Consider the following 15,621-nt stretch of genomic DNA (forward strand, 5'->3'; position numbering starts at 1 on the left):
GTGAATTATAGAGAAAATAAAGGATAAGAAATAAAAATGAATACAACAGACAAATCACGACACGACACACACAACCACAGGGCACAGTGGGGTCAGTGAACATGGGAAACAACACAACAATAACCAATTCAATTTCTAAATCGTATATACAATATTTATGTTCTATTTTGAATTAAAATTGTTTATTGTTGTACTTGTGAAACTCAATAGATACAAGTATAAAAACAAACCCACTTGATTGACTAGCGGGAATCACAATTACATTTCTGAATTGACAAAATTTTTAATAAATGATGAGTCCAGTCAATTATAGAATAAAACACAAACGTTTCCCTGAACACTGCTTAAAACTTACCTGAAGCTCCTGGACGCAAAAGAGGAAAAAAGATAACAAGAGTGTTAGGGGGAGTTAAGACGGAGATAATGTGGAGGCACACAAACAGACACAGGTGATGTCAGAGAAATACAAACACACATAGACTCTCTCTTTGTTAAGGATGAAACATGAATCAGTTCTGATATGCTTGCAAGAGAAAAGACTTTGAGGATTGTTTGTTAGTTATCAAAATATGTGGCAACATGCCAAGAGCATCAGTGCTCACCTCTCCATCCTCCAACTCAACATCCAGGAAGTCGAAGTCCTTGAAGACACCAAACTGCTGTTCGCTTCCTGCATCTTCTGCTTGCGCTTCCTCCTCCCGTGTCACTTCCTCTACAGTGGGGATCAGACTGGTCTGTTGGTCACCTGCATCTAAATCCTCATTTGAAGAGAACACCACCTACAGAAAAGAGGTGTACTTAGCCATTGCTAAAACTATGCAACCTGATAATGTTCTGAACACAAGAAGGAAAACTTACAGAGGGGTTTTTAGGCATGCCAGACTCTGGACCGCACAGAGACAGGACGTTCATCAGTTTCTCCCGTGTTCTTCTCTGGAAGCAGATAACGACAAATATCACCATGGAAATAAGAGTTTAAATAAAAAAGCAATTAAAGCTGCAGTTGGTTAATTAAGAATTGACAGATTTTCACAATACCTGTGAGAGCTGTGGCCTCTTCCAGCTGACTGGCACCAGCCCATTTGAATTGGAGCCAGAGGAAGTAGAGGAGGTGCTTCTTGTCACGGCAATTACCTGCGGTTTTCCATTACGCCCCGCTGCACTTCGTTGGTCTCCATACTTGTGACCTATAATAGGCGTCTGTGGGTCAAATGGTAAAAACAATGTGAAAAAAGATACAATGATGAGCTTATAAAAAAAGTTTGAAAATGTATCATTCTAATATGCTGATTTCCAGAAATTTCAAACAGCATTTATTTGGAATAGAAATCCTTTGTAACATTACTGTCACTTTTGATCCTTGCTGAATAAAAGTATTAACTTAATTAAAAAAATCTTACTGATATTAAACCTTTGAACAATAAACAAAATAAAAGTGACTGAAGACAGAGAAGGCGGCAGGCCAAGCACCTCTGAGATGTCAAAGTGGAAGTCCAGCGTTTTTCCTGGCAGTTCTTTAGAGGAGTTGTTGAATATGCGAGTGAAAGCGATCTCCGGGGAGCCGGTGGACTCTGTGCTGTAGGAGCGCTGCACCTCATCAGGAACCACCAGACTCGCAGAGCGGGACACCACTAACTTCAGAATGTTCTGGGCCTCCTTCCAGTACGGGCTCTGTAGCAACGCACAGACACAACAAACACTTGAGCCATTTGTCATTCTTTTTTTTTTCTGATTTATCCTTTAGAGACTCGTGAGATGAAAAGCTTAGGTAAAGACCACAGAGGAGGAAAGTGATGATGCAGCTTATAGTTCCTTAAAAGTGCCTCACAAAACAAACAGCTTCCAGACCTTTCATACACACAGACACATACTACAGCAAAATCCACTGTCCATTACTATAAACACACCCACAGGCAATGGAGAACAGATAAAGGAATTCAAATACACATGGAATGCTCTGTCTTCACAATCTCTTGAAATGGGACAGGCATACTAAAACAAACCATTAGAGGGACTGATGTTCTGAGTGTAGACAACGGAAAGAGTACACCGCTGTACACAGACCTGTACATATTTGCCAATGATCTTCATGATTTCCAAATTGAACTGCTTGACAGGAGCAGCAGACAGATCAATGTGACTCAGTAGACTGTAGATGATCTGTAGCAAAGACTGCTGCATGCTGTTCAGGCCCTTCTCCAATAGCTGAAACAGAGGAGGTCAAACGGCAAGAGATTATATATACACACATATACACTTCAGCACCAAATTATATGACAGAAAAATGTGGCTTGAGACGTCATCATTCTGTTGCAGTCTTGTTAAGTGTGCAAATATAGAAATGTGTTTTCAGTTATTTATTGCTGTCTGAAAAACTTTAAAACTTATTGAATCCAACTGTACGAGTTAATGTGTCAATCAAACTCATTCAAATTTACCTCAGCTAGGTATGTGACCAGGTTAAAGGTTATTTCAGAGAAGGAGTCGTGCAAGTAGCGGCACACCACGTTGATCCAGTTGGTGCTGTCTCTCGAGTAACTGTGCGTTGAGTACAAGCTCATCATGTGTGCCAGGTTGGCCAGTGTGGCGGACTTTTCTTCAGCACACACTTTAGCGATCCGATCAGCAGTCTCCTTACAGAACCCTGTGGGGTTGTCAAAGTGCTGGACCAGGTGTGGAAGCAGGCACAGGATATTCAGAGGAAAACCTGACAGGAAATAGGTTCAGAAAATAAATATATGTGGATACACCCTAAATTACTGAGACAGATCTTGATATTGAGCCATTGGCGCACCTGCTTGCTGTGAGGGGTCTATGAGTGTGTGTCGGGACACAGTGATGAGTTTACTGAGGAGGTGAATCGTGAGCTCCTGGGTTGCAGCTGAAGTGAAACCCTTCAGGAAGAGCGTCAGCAGGCCGGGGAAGTTGTACCACTTCAGTTTGGCCTGCACTCTCTCCAGCTTCTCTCTGCTGTCCGGCTTCTCCAGGGGCATCTGGGCCAGCAGTCGGTTCAGCAGCCTGAGTGCCAGCAAGTACTCAAACTCATAATCGGACTCCAGCAGCGACGTTGCGATCCAGAAGACCGTCGCCATCAGGTGGGTGGGGTCGGTTGGTGGCACCACCTCACCAGATCCTCCTCCAGGTCCTCCCCCACCTCCTCCTCCTACATCGCCACGAACACCATCCTCTCGTAATGATGATAAGCTCCGCGTGCGGGCTAGATTTCCGTGGCTGCCACCCAGTCGGTCGGCTACATCGAGGGTATTGCTGCGGTGACGGTCTCCCAGGCGTTCACCCATCAGACTGGCACGGAGCGAGTTGCTTCGAGCGTGGCTGTAATGGACATGCAAGAAACTTCCACTGCCCAGGTTCAGCTGACCAGTACTTTTCCTGTTATTGGCAAATTTGGTGCCCTGCAGAGGATCATGGGAGGCCCTACAGAGGTGGAGACAGATTCTCAGGTTTATTTGGGTAAAAAAAAAAAAAAATTCTGTAAGAGGAGAAATAACGATTTTTATGTTTCGTTTTAGCAGAGCATGTCTTACTGTGAGAGTGCAGTGAGAAGGTCGTAGCCCTTCATTGTTTCAGCAAGAGTGTCTATACCAGCCTCTAGTGTCAACAGTAACTCGATAACAAAACCCTGCAAGAGACGGATGAAATGTTTGACTATGACTGGTAAGAGACCAGGATTTGGTCACAGGATTTGGACACATGTCTGATTGGGTCAACATGCACACTGATTTAAGTCTGAAATAAAGTCGAATCTAAAGTAGATGATGTTTTGATGAAATTGTAAGAATGAATCTTGGAACTACTTATATACTTTAATTTTTTATATGACACAAATATGGCAGAAAAGTATTTTTTTAATTATTTGTTATTTTCATTAGAAAAATACCGTTTAAATAAACATTTTTAATAATTTGTAATTGTATTAAATAAATTAGGTTATTTAATAAAGAGAAAGCTTAGCAAAAATAAAAAAATATATATTGTATTTTATTGTAGTCTATACACACACACACAAATTCTAAAACTTTATAAAATTATATTTATATACTATAATTATAAAACTTTTTATAACTCTTTAAGTGAGTCCACTTCATAAAATAGTTTTATACATACATTAAACAGTCCAATAAAATATGTTTGACAGAAAGGGGAATCTTGCAAAACATGCACTGAGTAGGGTCTTGACATTTGTCAGTCTTGTATGACCGGAAACATTATATATATATATATATATACACATATATATATATATACATATACATATACACATATACATATACATATATACATATACATATATATATATATATATATATACACATATATACACATATATATATATATATACATATATACATATATATATATATATATATACATATATACATATATATATATATATATATACATATATACATATATATATATATATATATACATATATACATATATATATATATATATATATATATATATATATATATATATATATATATATATATATATATATATATTATTGCATGCATTTTTGATTAAAGGTGAAGACCCTACTCAATGCACGTTTTGCACACACACGCACACACATATTGCCTAAAATTACTACTAAGGGCCAAGTACACTGGTAGGGCAAGTAAAACTCAAGTACTGGCCCGATCAGATCAGAAGAAAAAAATCCTCATTGTTGACGCCTGCTGTAGCTTTCTTATCAGTACTTCTGGAAGACTGGGACATTTCTACATACCTGAGCCTCTTCCCCTGGATCTCCCACAGTCTCTACCAGACGAGAAAGCACGTCTGACAGTGTGGAGGCTGTGAGCGGCTGTTTCAGTGCTCTGAAGATCTGAAAAGAGCGACCAGCGTAATGCCGCGATGAGCAGGACAGAGCTGTCTGCAGAGCAACTTCACTCAGTTCCTGCTCCAACTGGTAACCTGATCAAACATGCAGCACAAGAACCCATCACAACCACAGCCCAAACATTTCAGTTCTCCTAAAGAAGTAAATAAGCATTCCTTCATATGGAAGTTGGTCCTCTACAGTGCAGTGAACTAAGCAAAAATGGTGTCTTACCGGATGGTGTCTGTTTGAAGACGTTGACAACATGGCGGAGGAATACACTAAGCTGATCAGCACTCTTGATGTTGGGTTTTTTGGGAGAGACGTCTTCATGGTTCCACAGTGGGCCACGTTTCCTACGAGCCAACCAATTAAAAGAAAAGAATTGACACAACAGGAAATATCTAACATAGAACAAAGGCAAAACAGTCTCACACAACTCTCATTGAACAACCATTAAGTAAAAACCACTCCGAATCAAACATTCACACAGATTGAGCACACACACACACACACACATGCAAGGCCACAATACCCTCTCCTGTTAGACATGGCTGCAGGCAGAGGAAAAAATACAATATCTTAACAACAACAAAAAATTACATTCAATATGTATCCAGGGAAACTAGGCAGAAACAACACTGATTATAAAAAAACAAAAAAAAAACACTTATTTAAATCTAAAGTATTTTGATGTTAAAACACTTCCCATCTTCTTATACAAAGACAATTATGAGAAAGTATTCCAGTAGGAAATAATATTAATAATACTAAAAACGAAACGTTTTATTTATACATATGTTATTCACTTCTATCTGCAGCGACTCAATATTTTTTCAGAGCAATTGGCCTCGTTTTTTGATATTTATCATGACGTAAACAACTCGTTCGTTTTTTTAAATAATTCTATACTGAGTTTTACAGTTTAATACAAATCTATCCTCAAAAATGGTGTGTAATAAAATTAATATATTTAACAATTTAATCAATCAGTTAAAATGCCAATATTAAATGAAAATATAACCCTAACCTTCGAGCAATACAAAACGTATACTCTAGAAAAAATATAAAATAAATGTAATGTTTTAAATTTTTGTAACTATTTTTTACTATAGGTACATTTCATTACGCTAGACATTAGAATACATTTCTGTCATAACTGTTTTAAATGTCTTAAAGTTAAAGCAAACATTTATTTTTGTGGTTCGCGATGGAGATCTTAGAGCCATTATTAGGCTCCGTAACCCAATTCTTTCTGTGCCAGCAGCATTCCTGAATATACAAAACTCTCAAGCAGGATTGCATGTTATTGGTTAAAATGTTAGATGTATTCAGCATTTAGATAATGAAATTACAACCCTAAGAGGAGGAATTTGACAGACTGGCCTGCAGAGCCCCCTCACCTTGAGCTAATGAACTCGATGAGGTTTTTGACCTTCTCGTCCTGCTCTGCAGACAGGTCCACTTCATTAAGGAGAGTGGGAGGGAGGTGAGGCAGCACTGAGCTGCCCAGACTGATACTAGAGGATGTGGAGCTGGAGCTCAGGCCAGAGTCTGTCACTGGAGACGGCTGGAAGTCTGGCATCAGCTCTGTAACTCCTAAGAGACAAACCAATGCACAATTATTTATTACTGTTATATTACAATATATAACTTATTATTATAATTAAAGGGATAGTTCACCTAAAAATGAAAATTTGATCATTAATTACTAACCCTCATGTTGTTCCAAACCTGTAAGACCTTCGTTCATCTTCAGAACACGTTGTTGAATTCTCGGTCCCTCACATAGACAGCAAGGATTCTAACACGATCAATGTCCAGAAACGTATTAAGGACATCGTTCAAATAATCCATCGGACTTTAGTGGTTCAAATGTAATTTTACAAAGCTTTAAGAACACTTTTTTGTGCACAACCCCCTACCCCCCCACCCCAAATAATGACTTTATTCAAAAATGTGCCTCCTCCACGTCACCGTGGCACAGTTTTGGAGAGCATCACATAGGTAAACGACATATGTATGCAAATATGCTGTTTATTTTCAGATCAAAGGGTAAACAATGTAAAAACTTATCCGCGTACATATGTTGTTTACATATGTGATAATCTCCAAAATGGTTCCAGGGCGACGCGGAGAAGATGAACTGTTGAATAAAGTCTTTGTTTTTGCTTTCTTTGCACATAAAGAGTATTCTCGTAGCTTCGTAATATTACGGTTGAATGCTGATGTCACATGGATTATTTTAACGATGACCCGATTACCTTTCTGGACGCTGATTGTGTTAGGATCCTTGCTGTATATGGAGGGTCAGAGAGCTCTCGGAATTCATCTAAAATATCTTAATTTGTATTCCCAAGATGAACGAAGGTCTCACAGGTTTGGAACGACATGAGGGTGAGTAATGACAAAATTTTCTTTTTTTGGGGAACTATCCCTTTAATTACTATTATCAATCCGTTGGATAAGAGCACTGAGGCAGACAGATATACTGTAAAACACATTTGCTTTTAAGTACCTGTGAGGTTGAACTCCTGAAGAGTGGGTTTGACTGTCAGAACTCGGGGCTCATTCAGTTCACGGTTGCGAAGAAGTACAGATGCTAGTGACTGCACACTGCTGTTGGTGCCCTGGACGACCAGCAGGTGGAGCAGCAAACGCTTGCAGTGCTCATAGACCTCTGGATGCTGATGGTCGAAGCCTACAAGCACAAATATGCATGTCAGGACATTCCAGTGATGGTTATTAATAAACTGTACAGTTGTGTATGTGTTACCTATAAAGATGGCATGCAGCAGCAGGTGAAGGTATGAGTTCCATTCCACTTTGACCCCGTGGTCTACGATGAGGTCGGTCAGCAAGATCACAGCAATGTTACACCTTTAAAAAAAATGGCAATGTGTTGTCAGCGGTCAAAGGTCAAGGAAAACAACAGAGTGTCTGATTTAGGGGAAAATGAGTATGTGGAGTCACCTGTGGAGGGCGACTCCAGGTGTGGTGGTCTCAGGCAGGTAATCGACTAGTGGTGACCAGCAGCCGCCGGTGGGAGGAAATGGGAGGGGCTCTGGCCGGTTATGGTCCATCACCTTTAGACGCCAGTTAGCATAGACAGGCATAGAGTCACCTACAGAGAGAAACAACATGTTCATACAATACCATTCAAAATTTTGAGACCTTTGAGACCTATAATATTTTATTGTTTTCAAAGTCTCTTATGCTCACCAAGGCTGCATTTATTTGATCAAAATACAGGAAGAACAGTAATACTTTGAAATATTATAAAAATTAATTTTTTTAAAATGTAATTTATTCCTTTGACGGCAAATGCTGCCCATTCAATTTTACACGGATTCTACCTTTATACCTATATACTTCAGATTTTTTTGGTCAGGGCAGGAGCAACATCAGAAGTTTGAGAACAGTGATGTTAATGTACTCACTCTTCTCCTCCTCATAGGATCCTCCTGAGCTGCTGCTGTAACGGGACTCCAGTCGATGGTGCTGTCTGTTCAGATTACTGTTCAGACCAGTGTAGATGTCCAGATGAGTGTAACTGTGCAGAGATACAGAAGTTACATTCATTCACTTAACATCTCCATCTAGTACTTTTGAGCAAGCAACACATAAAGAACAACCTGTTAGCAATAGCTGATAAATGGTTCTTGGTTTACTTTTAGTAGGATTAGTAAAAAGTAACGACTTATGTTTCTTTGTTTATAAATGGAACACATTTCCTAAATCTAGAATCAGTTTACCTGTCCTCCATATTGGAATCTTTGGTTTTGCTCTCATGGTGTCCATCAGGTCCAGGTACCATGGTGTTACTACTGGATGCTGTTCCTGGAAAGAGCCAACCATTTCAACAAAATAACAGTGAAAACGTGATTGCTTCCTAGATCATCTGTTTATCAGAAACTTTTCTGTAAATTTTTGGTTTCCTAAATGGTTCCTACTCGTCTTATGATTCTTAAACAAATTTTTATCAAGGTAATGTTGAGAAAAAAGTGGTTAGAGTGCACATATATACTGTACCTGATGTAACGGAAGGGATCTTGTAAGAAGAAGTAATGCGGTAGTAAGGTGGGTTATCCATATGAGTGACAGCTGAAGACACAGGGTCAGTAAGGTCCAGCTCATACATTAACTCCTCCAGGAGCTGCATTGTCTTATCCCTGCCTAGATACACCACTACACGCTTCACCTGCAAAATAATACAAAACGCAATCAGAAACACAACAGCATGGAAGAAACCAAGTAATGAAGAAACATGGCCAAAGTCACAAGTGCAGCCCATCTTGCTTAGGGATTGAGTATCAGGCCAGGACAGGTGTCACTCACATAAGGCAGGAGACTTGGTTCACTGTTGACTCCCGACATGCTGATGAGGAAGTGCAGGATGATCTTTAGATTTTTAGGCCAGCTGTCAGCTAAAGTGGTCCAGACATTCTCAATCTCTGACCACGCAAATTCATCCCCATACTGTAAAATAAGACCATATGAACATTCATGCAATGATCACCTTAAAAATGGGTATACATATTAGTAATATGTTGAAATAATATATTCTTAGAAAATAAAACTATAAAATTAAATGGAAAATGATTCCCAAATTATGTTTGAAATAGAAATGTATAGTCACTATAGATTTCCATACCTGTACTACAGTCAGCAGAGATGCGAAATGTAGTATGTGTGAGTTTACCTTTGCAGTCATGAACATGAGGTTGTTGAGGATCATAGTAGTGGCATGTGGGGAACCCCAGCCCTCTCCTCTCAGCCAGCGACGGCTGTTCACCATCATTATCTCTCTCTCATGGCTGTCCTCCTCTTCCTCTGTTGACGAAGGCTCCTCTTGACGTCTGGCTGAAGGCTTGAAGTCCACCAGCTCTATGTTGTTCATCCAGGGTAGGAGGTAATGCAGCATCACCTGCCGGCCACCAGGGTGCGCTGTCTGGATTCTCTGACTCACCTCTGATTAAAACAAAATAAATCCATTACAGAGTTTATGCGGTGGGGGGATTTTTGGCTCACATGAAGTTATTACCAATGTTAAAATTACTGAGCATTACATTCACACATATTTGACCTCCGTGAAGTTGGCACCCCATAAAAAGAAACAATTACCGAAACGATGCCATTCGATTGTGCTACGTTTGTGCTGATTTGTTTCACAAAATGAACGTTTGTGCTGGTTTGGTGCTTGAAATATATAAAAAAAAATTACAGTGTGATGTCACTCTCCACCCCATGTTGGCCAAATCAGCACAGTTTGTTTGTGCTGGTTTGTGCCGTTAAAACAAACACACTATTTTCCTTCCTTAGATGTAACAAAAATTTATTTGGGAGCTGTGACATCACTCTCTACCCCAGCTGGTTTAAATCATTTGTCATTTGTTTGTGCTCAATGTGCTGTTTTGTACCATTGAAATGAACATCAAATAATTTCCCTCTCTTAAAATAACAAACAGAACACAAGGCAGTGACGTCACTCTCCACCCCATGCCATCCAAATCTCTTCAAACCAGTGCAGTTGTGCTCGATTTGTGCCGTTAAAAGAAACAATGTAACTATGAACGCTTCTTTAATGCAATGAAAAAAAAAAAAAATCCAAAAGTCATAAATATTTTGAACAATACAGCCCTGAGTAGAAAACATTAAGTGATTAATCTGGTTATAATTTTTATTATTACATTTTTTTATTTAAATTTGATATAAAATTGAATACTTAAAGATGTACATTATACTATACAATAGTAATACAAGAGTAATATATTTCTGTTACATGTTAAACCATACTTTTATTTTCACTGGTTGCCATGAAGCTTCCGTGCGTATAAAGTATGATATAGTTATAGCTAGTTTTCTCAAATTAAACTGTAAAATTCTTGCGAAGTGACCCTCACAGCAGCTCTGGGGATTAAGGTTTTGTGTTCATGTCATCATATAATGTGATGCATAGGCCAAAAATCACCGCAAGTGTCTGTTTTTCAGTATTTGTGTAGTAAACAAAACCGCGTTTCCGCCATTCATACATACAAAGGCAAGCGGAACAAGCAGGATTCATATTTAATAAAAAACAGTAATATTATAATCTAATATTAATAAAGACAGTGGTTCATATTGCGATTCGAATTAAGAGGCAGACCTTTGAAACTTATGTTTTTATGAATGGACTCCGGGATCCCGTCCGAAATGCAATCCACAATTTAGAAAATTTCGGCTTTTGCTGTCTGTTGTATTATATGAAACTCTTTCTCTCTCTGTAGGGTATACGTCCAGATGTATCCTCAGGTACCAAAAATTTAGCACCAATCGATTTAACGTGAATCGTTACTTTCTAGTACCAACGCAATTCGGTCAGTACCCTCAAAAGTACCAAGTTCGGTATCCAACCCTATCTGTAACACAAAAAGCCTATATAATGTAGAGCCCTGCACGGTCCTCCAATCTAGGTCCTTGTCCAACAGCTTATCAGAATTCTTTGGCCCAAGTCCGACTGGACTCTTTTCTCACTTTCCCCATTATAAACAGCTGCTGTTTCAGCCGATAAAATAGTCAAGTTTTATTTTGAATGGGAAAGTGGTTAAATTGATTTTCATTTCTTTATTAAGTTAATTTAGGAATATAGTCTATTTTTATTTTATTTCTTTTGGTTGAATTCAAGTTGTTCTTATAAGTAACGCCAAGCGACCAGCAGCAGATAGTGAGTTGATAGCTGTCTATCTATAGTTACAGGCCTAAAACACTTCAAGTATATCACAATATTAGTTGTCAAAAAAAAAAAAGTTTAATATATCAAACACCAAACCACCACCAATGATCGTTTCTGCAGCACAAATTTGCACAAACATAGCGGGATACTTTGTGTGATTGTTTCTTTTTATGGGGAGCCAACTTCACAAAGGTACATGTTTGTTTGTGTATGTACCTGAGAAGATGGGAAGGGTGAGTTCAGGGTAGGTTCGGGCCAGTTCTTCACTGAGCTGGTAGTAGGACACCGAGTACAAGTGAGGGAGAGGGGAGGCTGGAGACAAGACCCCATCGGTACGCTGGATCTCCAGTTTATGGGCGTAACGGAACAGTTTGGGCTCCAGGATCTAATATAAAAAACATATGATTTTACTTACACAATTGTACACTCTTAGTGTCCTTGGACGTAAAAAAAGCATAAAAATGTCTACTGACCTGCAGTAGCTGCATGGCGACCTCATAGATGTCTCTGGAAGAGTCAGCAGCTTTAAACAGGATGAGATTCAGCAGAACCACAGTGTCAAACTGGTAATCCCTGCAAGAGACAACAAACACACAGTATTCATTTAACCTGAATCACTGACACATTCAATCACATTTACCACAAAAACATTGTAATACGTACCTGTTATGAAAGATATTGGCGATGGCTCTGAAGCAGCCTGAAGCAACTCTGCGTGAGCCAGTGTAGCAGCGATCCACCGCCCAAAACATCAGATTGCTCTGGTCTGGGTTCAGCTCTAATAACAACATCACGGCCTCACAACCCAGCTGATGCACCTGAGCACAAACATGCATCCATGCGACAGTTCATGAAAGTCGATTTGTTAGTGATGCAAATGTCAGAATGTGAGTTAAGTGAATTTACCTTGCGGTCTTGAGAGTCTAGAATATTGTCCAGCCACTTATACAGATACCCATCAGAGGACAGGCCAACGTTATCAGCCACCGGACCACAACACAGCACCGCAGACATGGCCTGTGCAGACACAAATCATATACACCGTATTCTCTGTGAGAGTGATATCTGTGGTGACCACGAATGCAAATGTGTGTTTTCTGAGTGAGATTGTACCTTTAGTGCACAGTACTGGTGTCTGTTGATCTGCATGTTGCGGTCGCTGTATCGGTCCAGAGGTGTGAACATGATGCTGAAGGGTCCAGCCCAATGACTGAAGAGCATGAACAAACTATGTCTCAGTGACTGCTGAGGGAATATACTCCTCCTCTGATGCACTGCAGAAACACAATCATGAGAGTTATATCAGTGAACTTGCTTTAAGGGCTATTAACACCAAGATTTTCTGTGGCTGTGTACCTGGTACATTCTGTATGATGTTGGCCACTAGGGCACTGAAGTGAGAGCGGATGTCTCTCAGTGTGTCTGAATCTTTGTCATTCTCAGCCTCCAGAAGCTGTCGGGTGAGATCCACGTATTCCAGCAGAGTGCTGTTTAAAGAGTGAGACTCCCCGTCCAGACCACCACTTGCACTGCGCAGAGAACACACAAACATCTTACTGTTTAGGACACAAAATTTGCCTTAGTATAAAAAAGGAGTTAGACATTTACTTCCAAATATAATTTGACATCATAAACATCATAAAATGCTGTTAAACACAACATACTACTTGGAATGCAATGGAAATGTTTATGGCATTTTCCCTGTGATGCATGTTGGACAATGTTAACATTTAAATAAGTCAAACCAGGGAGAAAGCACTTCTCTTATGATGCCTGTACATTTATTTGATAAAAAATATCTAGAACAAAAATGGTGATATATTGGTACAATTTAAAATGAATGTTTACCGTTTAATTACATTTTTAAACTACTATTTATTACTTAGATAGCAAAGCTTATATATCAGCATTTAAAGCAGAATTTTGAGCATCATTATTCCAGTCTTCAGTGTCACATGATCATTCAGAAATCACTATAATATGCTGATTTGGTGCTCAAGAAAAAAAGTCTCAATGTTGAATACAGTTGTGTTACTACCATATTTTTGTGCAAACCTTAATTAAACCTTAAAAATACATTTTTATTGCCCCCGACAGAAGTGTATATGTGAGACCTACGTCTGACTGATGACTCCTGAATCGGCCAGTAGCTCAAAAATCCGGGCCAGCTGGACTCTGAGAATGTCACGACGCCGGCGTCGCTTCATGTTCTGCAAAAAAAAAAAACAACAACACAAGGATCAATAAATTGTTCAGATTTGCAACTTTATTTTGTATAGATGGTCAAAAAGCTTGCATTGAAATTGTCTAGTTGAAACATTTATCCTCACAGGGATGGATTCCTTCACAGGGTCAAGAGTCAAACTGTGGTGAACTCACCTCTGGCCTTCTCTCAAGTGCTTCTTTAATGATGGGGTTTAACTCCTCCAACAGCTCTCTGTAAGACACACCACTGGGTTAAAACGCAATTCCACACAATATAATTATGTATGCACTTTTTCTACGTTTTCCTGCACTTTGTCAGGTTATCTTAAGACGTACCTGAAGGCAACAGGGTTGGTCCTGCCAAGCCCCAGGACGAGAGACTCAGTGATGTCCATGCTCTCAGAGCGCATCATGGGACCCACATGCTTGAACAAGGAGGAAGGGGACGGAATGCTAATGATCTGCAAAGACACACACGTACACAATCTTGTTTCAAATATGGTATCCCAAATCAAGCAATGTGCATATATATATATATATCTGACATTACAGTTAGTAGGGTGCTTTGACCTCTGACCTTTGAGTCGTAGCTGTATCCGCTGTCTGGGGTGGAAGCCAGCGTTTCAGGCGGAGAGCAGCGTACAGAGCCAGGGGCTGATGAGGAAGAGGATGAGGAGGATGAAGATGTGGAAGAGGTGGCAGAACTGCAGCAGAGGATTAGGTAGTTCCTCCAAAGGCCCACATATGAGTCACTGCTACTGCTCATGCTGTTCACCTTCTTAGCATTGATCGGGCTGCTGAAAGGTCAAAGGTCACACAGGAAAGTCACATAATCTCTCTTACAAAAACACATTCCAACAGTTTGCCTAATAAAAAGAATATATATATTTTTTAATGTAGTCACATATGGCTGTTTATAACCAAGTAATAAGTTGATTTATATAAAAGAAAATTATGAAATATTTTTAATCCTCACATTAATATAGTGAAAAATGTGTGGAACTCTTTTATACAATTTAAAGTACCCCGACAAATTAACAAATTAAATTGACCCACAAAACCAATCAGAAGTCGCATGGGTATATTTGTAGCCAAAAATACATTGAATGGGTCAAAATCATCGATTTTTCATTTATGCCAAAAAATCATTAGGATATTAAGTAAAGATCATGTCAAATGGATATATTTTGTACATTTCCTACTGTAAATATATAAAACCTTAATTTTTGTATTAGTATTATGCATTGCTAAGAACTTTATTTGTACAACTTCGAATGCAATTTTCTCAATATTGAGGTATTTAGCATTCTCAGATTCCAGATTCTCAGTCAAATATTGTCTGATCATAATAAACCGTACATCAAAGAAAAGCTATTTTGTGGTCCTGGGTCACATTTATTATATTTTATATTTATTATTACCTGGATGTTTACTGAAATTTTACATCTTTAAAATGTTTTATCTATCTGACAATAATCAAATATAGACTGAAAGGATTAAGACACTATATAATTATTTTTACCCATGTCACCCAGCCCTACTAGAGAATGAAAAAAAAACGTACTTGATGTCGACTTGTGGCGAGAGCAGCTGAAGGCGTGTGGAGGCGAACACCCAAGCGTAGCTCAGCGCAGTGGGGCAGTGCTTGGGCAGGTGTTCTTGCCGCAGGTAACTAGACAGGCTGATGACCCAGGGGTCCTGACCTTGTGTCACATGGGCAAACACCCAAATGTGGGAGGGGCTTACCACATCAAACTGGTGGCTGATAGGAGACGAGCTCCACTCTGCTAGAGTCTGAAGATCTATTCCACTGGGACAGTACAGCAGATTTGTCTACAGCGAAAAGGGATTTAAAAAA

At 39.3% G+C, this 15,621-nt stretch overlaps 1 protein-coding gene across 1 annotated transcript in view; it reads right to left on the reverse strand.

The window, feature by feature from the left end:
* Positions 1-15,621, reverse strand: part of LOC113037935 (protein furry homolog-like) — a 114,249-nt gene that overhangs the window by 59,354 nt on the left and 39,274 nt on the right. Inside the window, exons 23-53 of the mRNA XM_026195249.1 lie at positions 15,328-15,596; positions 14,341-14,560; positions 14,100-14,224; positions 13,938-13,995; positions 13,677-13,768; positions 12,915-13,087; positions 12,672-12,832; positions 12,465-12,575; positions 12,222-12,376; positions 12,032-12,131; positions 11,775-11,943; positions 9,549-9,817; positions 9,185-9,325; positions 8,879-9,047; positions 8,602-8,686; positions 8,287-8,399; positions 7,820-7,970; positions 7,623-7,726; positions 7,365-7,547; positions 6,250-6,445; positions 5,081-5,202; positions 4,754-4,941; positions 3,546-3,640; positions 2,795-3,435; positions 2,439-2,707; positions 2,065-2,205; positions 1,471-1,671; positions 1,039-1,200; positions 859-933; positions 603-779; positions 356-364 (exon numbers count right to left, since the gene is read on the reverse strand). Coding sequence (XP_026051034.1) covers positions 356-364; positions 603-779; positions 859-933; positions 1,039-1,200; positions 1,471-1,671; positions 2,065-2,205; positions 2,439-2,707; positions 2,795-3,435; positions 3,546-3,640; positions 4,754-4,941; positions 5,081-5,202; positions 6,250-6,445; positions 7,365-7,547; positions 7,623-7,726; positions 7,820-7,970; positions 8,287-8,399; positions 8,602-8,686; positions 8,879-9,047; positions 9,185-9,325; positions 9,549-9,817; positions 11,775-11,943; positions 12,032-12,131; positions 12,222-12,376; positions 12,465-12,575; positions 12,672-12,832; positions 12,915-13,087; positions 13,677-13,768; positions 13,938-13,995; positions 14,100-14,224; positions 14,341-14,560; positions 15,328-15,596 — 5,124 coding nt within the window. The remainder of the gene's footprint in view (positions 1-355; positions 365-602; positions 780-858; positions 934-1,038; positions 1,201-1,470; positions 1,672-2,064; positions 2,206-2,438; positions 2,708-2,794; positions 3,436-3,545; positions 3,641-4,753; positions 4,942-5,080; positions 5,203-6,249; positions 6,446-7,364; positions 7,548-7,622; positions 7,727-7,819; positions 7,971-8,286; positions 8,400-8,601; positions 8,687-8,878; positions 9,048-9,184; positions 9,326-9,548; positions 9,818-11,774; positions 11,944-12,031; positions 12,132-12,221; positions 12,377-12,464; positions 12,576-12,671; positions 12,833-12,914; positions 13,088-13,676; positions 13,769-13,937; positions 13,996-14,099; positions 14,225-14,340; positions 14,561-15,327; positions 15,597-15,621) is intronic.

This window comes from Carassius auratus, chromosome 20, assembly GCF_003368295.1.
Source record: "Carassius auratus strain Wakin chromosome 20, ASM336829v1, whole genome shotgun sequence".
Taxonomy (NCBI): domain Eukaryota; kingdom Metazoa; phylum Chordata; class Actinopteri; order Cypriniformes; family Cyprinidae; genus Carassius; species Carassius auratus.